Here is a 12461-nt window from a genome sequence, read left to right as displayed (position 1 = left end):
AGTGGGAAATTGTTAGACTAGGTGGGCAAAGTGCCTGAAAATTCACCATCATTCAGCTTCCTCTATTAAACACTTGTCTCGTTTTCCCAGCAAAGTCCGGTGCCACCGAGGTGTCTGGCTTTATTTGGCACTGAACCAGGCTGAAGCCAGAGAACGCCGTCCGCAGACTCCAAGGTGTTGGCAGTGCACCATCTCATAAGCCCTTGCTGCCATTTTTCACCCTGCTCCACCTAGTTAGGTTTTCTGTGTTTTCAAAAATCTTGGATAAACAGTTGATGTAGCCTGAAGGTTTTCCAGGGAGCTTCCTTGAATACAGGGGTTTTGCTCTTCCAGTTGCCGCGGCCATCCTTGGGCACGTTGGCCAAGGCAAGGTTTCAGAGTGCGCCATGTTTGTTTTTTGGGCGGCCGATGCCTTGTGAAATGATGAGCGGTTCTTGAGCTTCAGAAGGCTTATTGACTGGAAAGGCGCCTGCCCTGCCGAGCAGGGGAGCAAGGTTTGCCTTTGGTTCCCAAAGTGGGGGGGTACCTCCCTCTGGGGAGGGCAGTGGGATTCCTTTGGGGGGCACTGGAGGTGTCAATGGCAATCAGACTTTGAAAAGCTGCTGTCACTGGATCAAGTTTATCATTTTTGTTGAATTAATCAAATAGTTTTAATTGGATTTTGAACAAATGTGCAATTAATTGTGACTGTTTTGAATTTCTTGTGTTATTGTCTTCCTTAGTGGGCTGTGCAAACTGCTGTTTGCTTTCTAAAGGGTAGGTTAGGGGGTGAATTTATGGAACCAAGGTTGCAATGGCTTGAAAAAAAGTTTGGGAACCACCCGCTTGGAGTGACTTTCCAGCCATGCAAGTGAGCTGGATGTCGGGAGAAATGAAACACTGTCCAGTCCCTGGTGGTCTCAGGAGGGAGTCCTTAGCTATGATTTCTGCATTGCAGGGGGTTGGACTGGATGACCCTTTGGGTCCCTTCCAACTTGGCAATTCCGTGATTCTATGAGTCCCCACAAAGGCAGTGAGTGACTCAGTTGTCAATGGAGAATGAAAAGTAGGATTGTGAATGAAGAAGGAAAACTGTTGCTTCAAGTTTGAGCCACGGCTTCTGCTTGGATCGTTCACCCCTGGGGCTTCACAGTGGCCCCCCCTGACCATGCCTGACCCTCGACTGCACAGCTCAGTCTCCTGTGTTCCTCCTCGGACAGGCCGCTTGCTGCCTGCCCTCCTTATTCTGGCCCTGGAAATGGGAGTTGGTACAGGAGCGCTGGCGCAGGCCAAGAGCAGTTGGCCAGGAATGTTATCCTGTCACTCTGTGAAATAGCTTTGCCCTTCTCGCTTCTCTTTGCCTGCAAGAAATGGAATGTAGCAGCGCTTCGAGGAACGGAGCCTGCTGGAATAAGGGCCTGAGTGATGGATGAGGTGGTGCCTCTTCTTCGTGGGTCTTCCTCCCTCCCCCCCCCCCGCGCGTGCTGAGCCCAAGGGCGCTGTGCTTCCAAAGCTTCGAGGTGAGTAATAGGCCCACGTGGATGTTTGCAAAGCATAGAAAGCAGAGACATGGTGGAACATTTGGCCGGCTGTGGATCCTGCCAGAAAGCTAAGCAAGGTCCCAAACGCAGAAGCTCATAAAACACTCCACGCACAGCAAGAAATGCTGGCCCACCAGCCTGATTTTTCACAGTGATTTGTGCTCAGGGTGCCAGAAACCACAACTGGGGCGGGTATGTCATCCTTCTGTCAACGTCTCCCCACCTCCTTCTCAGCGTCAGAAGAAATGTGCTGCCTCTTTCAAGGCACCGGTTGCACAGCCATTGAGATGCATAAGGGGACAACGAAAGACTCCCCTGGCTGACTTCCTGTGAGGGCAGGGACAGTCCTGGGGTATTTCCGTATCCAGCTATGTCCCTGCGGGTGGGCACAACCCTCTCCCGTAGGGACTTGGGCAGGAGTTGGGGTGGATAAGATGCAGCCTCTGAACCTGGAGGTTGTTAATGTCGACCATACCCACTGTAGCTGTTCAGAGCCTTCTCCTCCATGGATTACAGCAACCGCCTCCACGTCCTGTGGCAGCAGATTCCGTGAATTTACTGCACGCTTTGTGAAGACCTTTCATTTGCCTGTCCTGCCAATCAGTTTGACAAGTCTAGCCTTTAAGAATGTAGGGTGATAAGATTGGAATTTCCTGACCCCCACTCTAACCCAGATTCTTCCAAATATATATGTATTATTGTTCCAATGATGCCCATGCCAGCTACCTTCCATTCCTCTGCTAATGAGGCTTATGCTAATGAGGCTGATTTAAGCTAATAGTCTGTCAGATTCACATGGGAGATTTTTTTTAACGCTCTTGGACCAATTCCATCAAGCCCCAGTAACCTGGTGGCTTCTGTAATTTGTTGTAAAACATCATCTTTTGATGCACTTCTTCAGATACGCTACCAGAAAACAGGGTTTCGGGGGGGCCCCTGCCATTTTCTCCACCAGCTTTTCCTCTGTTAACCGTGAAGGCTGCCCGTTCCTTAGCTCTTCTACAGTCTCCGTGCCATCCCCCTTTCTTGTCTCCAGAAGCACTGTCCTCCCTTCTGCCAGACTCCTGCCTCCGTACACAGCAAAAAAAGTATTGCTCCTAGTCAAGAGTTATTTAGCGTCAGCTCCTGTTTTGCAGGGGTGGACTGGATGACCCTTGGGGTCCCTCCAAAATCCATACTTCTGTGATTCGTTAAGTGTTGTGGTCCGGGAGAAAGCGTTTGATAAGGAAAACGGAGTCTGTGAACAGATTTCAAGCACAGGAGAGAATAAGCCGGGGTGGCTGAGATGAGTTGCGGGGTCACTAGATTCCTCTCCCCCTCCAAAGATCCCAAAGCTCATAAGAAGTCAGGGGGGGCCATTGTGGTGGCCTCCAGATTGGACTCCGCTCCCTCCAGCCTCACCTAGTAGGGGCCATTTGGGGAGAATTGGAGTCCAACCGCCCCACAACCTTCCCTCTTAGCATGCCTCTTATTGGCCTGGGTCTGACATGGAGCTCCTGCCCTCCCCCAAAAGCTTTCTTTTCCCATGTTGATCTCCAAGCCTGTCCGGTCCTGTTCTGAATTGGAACGGCAGGGGACTTTTGGGATTACTCGGTTCACGTACAGTCTCCTTTCGCTGAAAGAGAATAAAGAGTCGTTTTCCTTTTTTGCTTTCCAAACAACTCGCTTCATACCGTTCTCGGGCTTTCTCGGATGAGATGCTATTATGCGTCTTCAGAATAAACTCTTCATTTTACCTGGCAAAGAGGTGGGGGAAGGGGTGTTCCTCCAAAACGCCGTCGAAAGTAGCAAGGATAATTAAAGGTGGTTGTTCTCTTCCCGCAAGGCGTCATTAGCATTAAGAATAAACTTCAAAGCGTTGGATTCTGGCATTCTGTAGCAACAAGATCAGAAGAGTTTTGTGGCCCTTTTGAGGGGCTAGCTGCCATATTGTGGCCTCCAAGCCTTGCCCATCACATGCCGGAAGTGCCTGCTTCTTTCAAGGATAACCATCTCAGGGGTTGTAAATGCACCAGGCTGTGTGTATTTTGCAGCCTGCTTATCTGATGTGGACAAGCCAGCTTCACAGTGGGCACAAATCAGCTCCTGCTCTTGTCTGCGTCCCCTTCATTTGAGGGTTATTTCTAATGTTTCAGGAAACAGCAAGCAGCCGTTCCAGTTGATGGATCTCTCCGGCACCTTGCTGCCAGGTACCTCTGGAGCCTTGGGTTCCTTAACCCAGGCTAAGCAGCAACTTCCATCACCTTCTTTGGAAGAAAAAACAAAATAAAAAAATTCCTTCCAGTAGCACCTTAAAGACCAACTAAGTCAGTTCTTGGTATGAGCTTTCGTGTGCATGCACACTTCTTCAGATACACTGAAACAGAAGTCACCAGACCCTTCTATATAGTGAGAAGGTGGGGAGGGGTATTACTCAGAAGGGTGGTGGGAATGGGTGATTGGCCGATAGCTGTGATGAGCCTGTTGACGACTCTTAACGACTGCAATAGGTCTTACAGGAAAAAGCAAGGGGTGAGAAGGTGAAAAATGGCTTTGTCATGTATAATGAGATAAGAATCCAATGTCTTTGTTCAGACCAGGTTTCTCCATGGTTTTAAGTTTGGTAATAAGTTGCAATTCAGCAACTTCTCTTTCCAGTCTATTTCTGAAATTCCTTTGTAATAGAACAGCTACTTTGAGATCTTGTATAGAATGTCCTGGGAGATTGAAGTGTTCTCCTACTGGTTTCTCTGTCTTGTGATTCCTGATGTCAGATTTATGTCCGTTTATTCTTTGGCGTAAGGTTTGGCCTGTTTGTCCAATATAGAGAGCTGAAGGACACTGTTGGCATTTGATGGCATACACAATGTTAGACGATGAGCAATTAAATAGTCCCGAGATGATATGTGTGATGTTGTTGGGGCCAGTAATGGTGTTGTCCGGGTGTATGTGGCAGCAAAGTTGGCATCTGGGTTTATTGCAGGCTCTGGTGCCAGTGTCCGTGTTAAGTCTGGTTGTAGTATTATTGTGGGTTAGGAGTTGTTTAAGATTGGGTGGCTGTCTGTAGGCAATGAAAGGTCTTCCTCCCAGAGCTTGAGAAAGAGAACTGTCATTGTCCAGGAGAGGTTGTAGATCTCTGATGATGCGTTGTACTGTTTTAACTTGGGAGCTGTATGTGATGACTAGAGGTGTTCTGTTATTTTCTTTTGGGGGTCTGTCTTGCAGCAAGTTCTCTCTGGGTATCAGTCTGGCTCTGTTGATCTGTTGTCTAACTTCATCTGCTGGGTATTTTAGTTCTAAAAAGGTTTGCTGTAGATCTCTTAGGTGAGAGTCTCTGTCTGTAGAATTGGAACAGATGCGGCTGTAACGTAGTGCCTGGCTATATACAATGGACTGTTTGGTATGTTTGGGATGGTAGCTAGAGGCATGTAGATATGTTTGTCGGTCAGTTGGTTTACGGTATAAGGTGGTGTCTATGTGCCCATCCTGTATTTTTATAGTAGTGTCCAAAAAATGTATTTCTTGCATAGATTGATTCATTGTTAGGTTGATTGTGGGGTGAAAATCATTGAATTTCTGGTGGAAGGTGTCCAGGGTCTGTTGACCATGTGTCCAGATGATAACAATTTTTCACCTTCTCACCCCTTGCTTTTTCCTGTAAGACCTATTGCAGTCGTTAAGAGTCGTCAACAGGCTCATCACAGCTATCTGCCAATCACCCAATCCCACCACCCTCCTGAGTAATACCCCTCCCCACCTTCTCACTATATAGAAGGGGCTGGTGACTTCTGTTTCAGTGTATCTGAAGAAGTGTGCATGCACACGAAAGCTCATACCTAGAACTAACTTAGTTGGTCTTTAAGGTGCTACTGGAAGGAATTTTTTAATTTTGTTTTGACTATGGCAGACCAACACGGCTACCTATCTGTAACTTCTTTGGAAGGTTGCATTGGGGACGGGGGGGCTGGAGCTTCCACCACTGAAAAACAGAGGTTGAAAGGGTGAGAGACACCGTTTTCATCCTCCTGGTGTGTCCAACAGGGGCAGATAAATGTCTTCTGCTTGTTTTTTAAACTCATTGAGATGCCTACTACTTACTTTTGTTGTTGTTGTTGTTTCCACTGAATGCTTGTTATTTAAAAGAGTCCCAAGGCCAAAATATAGCATATGATGCAGTAATAGAGTAAAAAGGTAAAGGGACCCCTGATCGTTAGGTCCAGTCGTGACCGACTCTGGGATTGCAGCGCTCATCTCGCTTTAGTGGCCCAGGGAGCCTGTGTACAGCTTCCGGGTCATGTGGCCAGCATGACTAAGCCGCTTCTGGCGAACCAGAGCAGCGCACGGAAACACCGTTTACCTTCCTGTCTGAGTGGTACCTATTTATCTACTTGCACTTTGACGTGCTTTTGAACTGCTAGGTGGGCAGGAGCAGGGACCCAGCAACGGGAGCTCACCCTGTTGCGGGGATTCGAACCGCCAACCTTCTGATCGGCAAGTCCTAGGCTCTGTGGTTTAATCCACAGCACCACCCACGTCCCTCTAGTAATAGAGTATGCGTTGATTAAAACTTTCTCTGGCTTTCTCTGATCTGAAGTGTCCACCCAGAGGAGTGGGATGTTTCTCTTATTTAATAATAAAGAAAGTGAAGGCCTCTTGCGCTGTTCCCTTGCAGAGTGAAGGGAAAGCTGTTGAGATGACCAGCGCAGGGAGCTGCTTCCAGCTTCAGAGCCTGAGAAATCTCAAGGGTCTTTCCAGGCAGGGACCGAGGCTGTGCGCTCTTCCTTTCCCAAAAGACATCGCATCTCAGGAATGTGGCAGCCTGTCTCCTGCTCAGCGGTGTGTGTGTGTAGAGGTCAGGGCGCATCTTTTCCCATTCAGACTCTAGCTGTGGATGCATGTAATCTGCTGCTCTTGAAAACGCAGCCAAAGTGAGCAGCCTCGCCAGCTTTGCACATCTTGCTTTGGGTATTTCCCCTCCAGCGTCTCTCTTTGCATGGGTTTCTAAGGGGATAATTACGGTACCTCTTCCTTCGTGTTATTTCCCCCCAGGCTTCACAATTAATTAATTACCCATGGCTTAGAGGATTGATGGATAGGGCAGGGAGAATTCAGACACTCGCAAGTGGGTAGCTGCCGAAATATTGCTGTCAACTTGGGGGGCTGCCAGGCTTCAGTGGCAGCTCTTACCAGAATGTACCTGGAAGTGGAATGGAGCAGTGAATCTTGCAGGGCCAAACATAAGTGCTAGCTATTCCATCTTTCTTTCTTTCTTTCTTTCTTTCTTTCTTTCTTTCTTTCTTTCTTTCTTTCTTTCTTTTTTAAAGGCAGCAGACTTCCCATGCTTTTGCTCCGTTTCTCTCTAAATTTTCAGCAATTTTAAATGTTTCTTAAAGCTTACTATTAGGCTCCCTTACCTGCTTTGAATGGGAGGTGTCATTTCTATAGCAAGCTACATTGATGAAAGCCAAAAGTAGTTATGGAATTTGCAGGGCACAGGTTCCTTCCTGACAAGAGTTAACTGCAACAGCATCATGGGAAATGTAGTCTGCAGTGAAAAAACCCGAACAAACCATGGTGACCTTTCCAATGAAACCCGAACGCCTGAGAAACCTTAAACATTGATACGAAATTTGCAAGTTGATTTTGATTTAATATTGGCATTCTGCTTTTCCAGTAACAAATGTTGCTCTCAGGATGGCTCCTATTAACACCATTTGCATTGAAAAGTCAGCAAACATCGTGATTGCTATAATAATGATAATATCAGAAACACAGTAGCATTTAAATAAAGCAGGGAAAAAGTGAATCGTTTGGTCAATTAATACAATTCAATACAAGCTCATACTGATTCCCAGTTTGGGAATCTCACTTTGATCCCATCACCCTCTGGGCTGGTTTACACAATCATTTTATGTGTATGATAAAGCATTTCCTATTCTGTATCATGCCAGGGTTTTATGCAGGACAGGAAAGAAACCCTTCCTGTGTCCTCAGGCTTGGCGAGAAAACACTTTTTGTAACTTGTTTTGACCCTGCCTTGTGTCAAGGAACTGAATCTGCCTTGGCTGAAGCTGCCAGCGATTGCAGGTCATCAAGGCCAGGCCAGGTCGGGGCTAATGCCCCTGACGAGTCTCTCCCAGAACTGGTTGGGAAAGGCTTGTGTGGTTCTGTGCGCGCCCTCCTTGTCTCTTCCCCCTTCCCCCCGTTTGGAGATCTCGCCCTCTTGCGGCAGCCCTTCTGACGTTCTTCCCCGTTTTGCTTTCCAGGGCAAGGTGGCTCAGACGGCCTGCATGTCTGCCTGCAAGCACTTGGCCACTTCGCTGACCCAACTGCTCTTGGAAGCCGAAGTCCGGCAGCTCTCGCTGGGGGCCTTGCAGCAGTTCAACCTGGACGTGGCGGAGTGTGAACGTAAGGCTTCTTCCGTGTGCCGGGGGGGGGGGGGGCTGGGGGACGTGTGCCAGGCGATGGACAGGAGGGCTGGGTTTTGCTACAGGAGCGCCCAAGGCAGGCTCAGGCCATGCTATGTGGAAATAATAATAATAATAATAATAATAATAATAATAATAATAATAATAATAATAATAAATAATTTATTATTTATACCCCGCCCGTCTGCCTGGGTTTCCCCAGCCACTGGGTGGCTTCCAACAAAGTATTTAAAATACAATAAAACATCCCCATTCCTTCCCTGCACTGCTGCCTGCCCCTTCACCCCAGGGACTGCCCCGGCCCTCTCCCTTGTCCTTCTGAGGCTGCTGCTCCCCGTGGCCCAGTGGGAGAGTGCCTGCCTTGCAAGCAGAATGTCCTGGGTTCAGTCCCCAAAGGCATTTCCCGGCAGGGCTGGGAGGCTCCAGCCTCAAATCCTGGAGACCTGCTGCTGCCAGTCAGTGATGACAGCACTCAGCAAGATGGACCAATGGTCTGACTCTGTATAAGGCCACTTCCCAGGTTCCCTTGTTCTTTCCCATGTGCTGACTTGAGTGGGTTCCCAGCCTTTCTTGCCCCTGACGGGGCTTTTCCATCTGCCCCTGCAGTCGGGGTGGCCCATCCTGTCTCGGGTGGCCGTTCTCACTCTTGGCTGCAACAGAATTCCATTAATCTCAGCGGGGATTTTCTCCCCTTTACAACCTTTTTTTGTGTTTTGTGTTGTTGTTGTTTAGTCGTTTAGTCGTGTCCGCCTCTTTGTGGCCCCCTGGACCAGAGCACACCAGGCACTCCTGTCTTCCACTGCCTCCCACAGTTTGGTCAAACTCATGCTGGTAGCTTTGAGAACACTGTCCCACCATCTCGTCCTCTGTCGTCCCCTTCTCCTTGTGCCCTCCATCTTTCCCAACATCAGGGTCTTTTCCAGGGAGTCTTCTCTTCTCAGGAGGTGGCCCAAGTCTTGGAGCCTCAGCTTCAGGATCTGTCCTTCCAGTAAGCACTTAGGGCTGATTTCCTTCAGAGTGGAGAGGTTTGATCTTCTTGCAGTCCATGGGACTCTCAAGAGTCTCCTCCAGCACCAGAATTCAAAAGCACCCATTCTTCGGCGATCAGCCTTCTTGATGGTCCAGCTCTCACTTCCACACATCACTACTGGGAAAACCAGAGCTTGAACTATATGGACCTTTGTCGGCAAGGTGATGTCTCTGCTTTTTCAGATGCTTTCTAGGTTTGTCATTGCTGTGTTTTGTATTTTTCTGTGGGGTCTCAGTCGCCTGCAGTGAAATGCAAGCAGCACCTAAGAAGCCTGCTATTCAAAATCCCAGGTCTCCAGCCTGCAGAAGTGGTGGAACCAGTCAGTCTGAAGTCTGTTCTGCAAAGGGAACAGGGGAATCCCAGCCCATTGGATTGATAGTGGTGTTTCTACGCCACTTTCCTTTCAAATGAAGCAGCTTACAAACAATAAATAACCAGAACGGAACAGAACATCGCAAGTACAGCATCAGTCATACAATTAACAAATCAGCAGTAAAGCAGCTGCAATCTGTAGACTGCTATTAACATGTTTGCTGCTTTGCTTCTTTGGCTCCAGGTTGCACCCACAGCTGCTGGAGCTGGGGGAGATCCCTGCCTGGATCCTGGGGAGCTGCTCCCGGCCAGTGGGTAGGCAGTGCCAAGCTAGATGAGTGGATTTAAGGCCTTGACCTGTTCCTGGAGGGTGCCAGCCTGCGTGGTCGGGGTAGCTGACCCTCTCCCTCCAGGCCCCAAATGCCCCCTGGGCTGAGGAGAAGGAGGCTCCGGCTCTCTCCTTCCTGCCTGTCAGTTTCGGACTCTCTGAGAGAAGCAAATGCCGGCAAAAGGCTTTGCAGGCTCACTGCCCGCAAAACCCCTTCATTTCCTGGTGATCTTTGCTGACAGCATGACTGATAAGTCTCTTCCCGAGGGTCGCTGCTGATTTCCATGAGCGGGAAGGACTTTCCATGGTCCGTGGCTCATCTCGCACTTGCCCAGCCTTTGCTACTCACTTCCCTGCGCTAGACATCAAAATTAGACACTTGTTGAAGAATAAAAATGGGGAGCGGTGAGTGATCTAGGGCCCAGTATACTGGGAAGTGTCCCCATTCATTCCATCAAGGTTTGTGCCCTGAAAGGGGAACAAATGAAAAACAATTTCCACCTCCCTTTCTTCCTTTCCTCATCTCCCCCCCCCCCATTTTTCTTTATTGAATTAGTGTGATTTTTATTGTACCTTATGTGGAAAACTTTCAGTGAATATTGATTACGAAAAGAGGGAGAAGAAGGGAGGCTTGTTTTGCCCTGGAGGAGCTGGGAGCTTGCAAGGAGGCTGGGGTGGATGAGAGAGGAGCCCTGAGGAAATAAGCCACGGAGGAGGAAGCAAAGCCCCAGTGCACAGCTTGCTTCAAGTCTTGACCGTAAGAAGGAGACAGGCAGAGAGCTCCACTGGTCAGGCCCAGTTCCCCAGCCGCTGCTCTTCATTTCCTGGGCGTCTCTCCGCAGGTGCTAACAGAGAGCCCCCTTCATGGATGAAAAGCCCATTCAGAATAAATTGCGGCACTTTGTGGGGAGACATTAGCGCAGATTGGAGTGTTCTCGGAGGCCCTGTCTCTGGCTTGTCTGGGGCTAGAGCCTCCTGCATTCCTACCTTGGGGATTTGCGGAGCAATTTCCGTGTCCTGTCTGAACGTAGCCGTGGAAGGAGGGGAGCCTCCCTATCCCTCCCAACCTGAAGAGCAGCCGCCTAGCCAAGGCGTTGCCATAATGGCCCCTTTCTTCTGTGCAACAATGTCCTCCTCCTCCTCCTCCTCCTCCTCCTCCTCCTCCAGATCTGCTCCAAACTCTTTCGTTTCCCCTCCCAGTGATTACCTGCAGCTGTTGAGTAAAGTGCAGGCAGTCTCCCTGCTTGGAAAGATCTTGGCAGGAGTTTGGGGAAGGCGCACAGAGTCCAAGTGTTGCTCTCGAAGGTCAGGCGAGGTGACGGGGCGGCTGGGCCTGCCAGGCCCCTTCCTTTTCCATGGCTGGCCAGAGGTGCCTCTCACCTCTGCTCCGAAGCTGGCAGGCAGGAGGGCGCAACTGGGTGGGTGAGGGAGGGAGGCAGAGAGAGGCACAGAGAGCTGGACATTCCCAAACTTAGTTGCTTTCCAAGCTGCAAGCAGTAGTCAGACTACGCACCCTTTTGGTTTTCAGAATGCAGTTTTGGTTCACAAAAGTGCACACACACAAAATAACAAATGTATAATAATAATAATAATAATAATAATAATATATATATATATATATATACACACACACACACACACACACACACACACACACCCCCTGCCCATCTGGCTGAGTTTCCCCAGCCACTCTGAGCGGCTCCCCATCAAGTGTTAAAAACAATATAGCATTAATATTAAAAACTTCCCTAAGCAGGGCTGCCTTCAGATGTCTTTTAAAGATAGGATAGTGTCAGGGAACTGCCGTCAATGCCAGAGGAGAGAGCAAGCTCCAGGGGGATTCCAGAGAGCATCCCGGGATGGGGAGAGGCAGCCCATCTTCTGGGGAAGGGAATCAGCGTAGCACCAGTGGAGAAGGGGGGCAGATGGGGGAATCGGCGAGTCGGTCCCTTGACTCCTTGCCGGGGACCAGTGGGGAGAGTAAGGGTCCTCCGCTGCCTACGCCCTCCTTGCGCAAAAGGCTTCCGCGCAGGGAGAGTAGGAGGAGACTAGGCGTCAAAGAACTTCTTTGCTGGAAGAAGTTTAAGAAACGCCCACTGACGGATTCTGCCAGCGATTGAGTCAGCCACAGGTGAGTGGCTGTCCGGACAGAAAAGTTTCACTCAGGCAACCCAGCCAGGTGTTTGCACCGGCTTACGCACGAGCAACCCCTAGAACCATTACAGATGGCTGCTTATTTCCTTCACATCTGAAGGGAGGGCGTTCCACAGGGCGGGTGCCACTACCGAGAAGGCCCTCTGTCTGCATATAAAACGTACAACTCAGAGAAAACGTTCATTGGAAAAAATGTGGGTTTTGTGGGAAGAGTGTGCACAAAAGTCTTACAGTTTACACGCAGGTGTGGCAGTGTGTACATGTGCTCTTTTGGAAAGTCCTCCCCAAAAATGGGCTGGGAAGGGCCAGGGAGTGAGCAATGGTGAAAGGCTCCCGGAATGGGCTTGGGCTGGTTCTTCCGGGTCTAGCGGGCGCTTGCAAGGCATATGGTCCTTTGCTCTTCTAAGTGACTGACCTCTTTGTTCCCGTTGATAAGGTTGAGGGAGGGAGGGAGGGAGCGCGAGTTCTCGTGCTCTTCCAGTTGTGGTGGGGGCAGTTGGAAGATGAACCCACCCAGGAGGTGGCAGTATCCCAGATGGATTAAGGCTGCCCTCTGTGCTTCCGGGAGAATGGGAATTTGCAGAGGGTATATTTTCCCCCTTTTCAGTGTGTAAAGTACAGGGACCTCTCTGTATATGTCTTGTTTCTGTTGTACAGCCAACGAAAGGAAAAAACGTCCATTGCATATAATCAACCCATGTGGGTCTTTC

The 12461-nt window shown here is 49.4% G+C and overlaps 1 protein-coding gene across 2 annotated transcripts in view; it reads left to right on the top strand.

Moving 5' to 3' along the window:
• Positions 1-12461, top strand: part of EXOC6B (exocyst complex component 6B) — a 218729-nt gene that overhangs the window by 155185 nt on the left and 51083 nt on the right. For both annotated transcript variants that reach the window (XM_081876792.1, XM_081876793.1), the window contains one exon: positions 7766-7907. In XM_081876792.1, the coding sequence (XP_081732918.1) occupies positions 7766-7907 (142 nt within the window). The remainder of the gene's footprint in view (positions 1-7765; positions 7908-12461) is intronic.

Source organism: Podarcis erhardii (assembly GCF_964252035.2).
Source record: "Podarcis erhardii genome assembly, chromosome: 9".
NCBI classification, from domain to species: Eukaryota; Metazoa; Chordata; class Lepidosauria; order Squamata; family Lacertidae; genus Podarcis; species Podarcis erhardii.
This window is presented reverse-complemented; position numbering and strand designations above follow the sequence as displayed.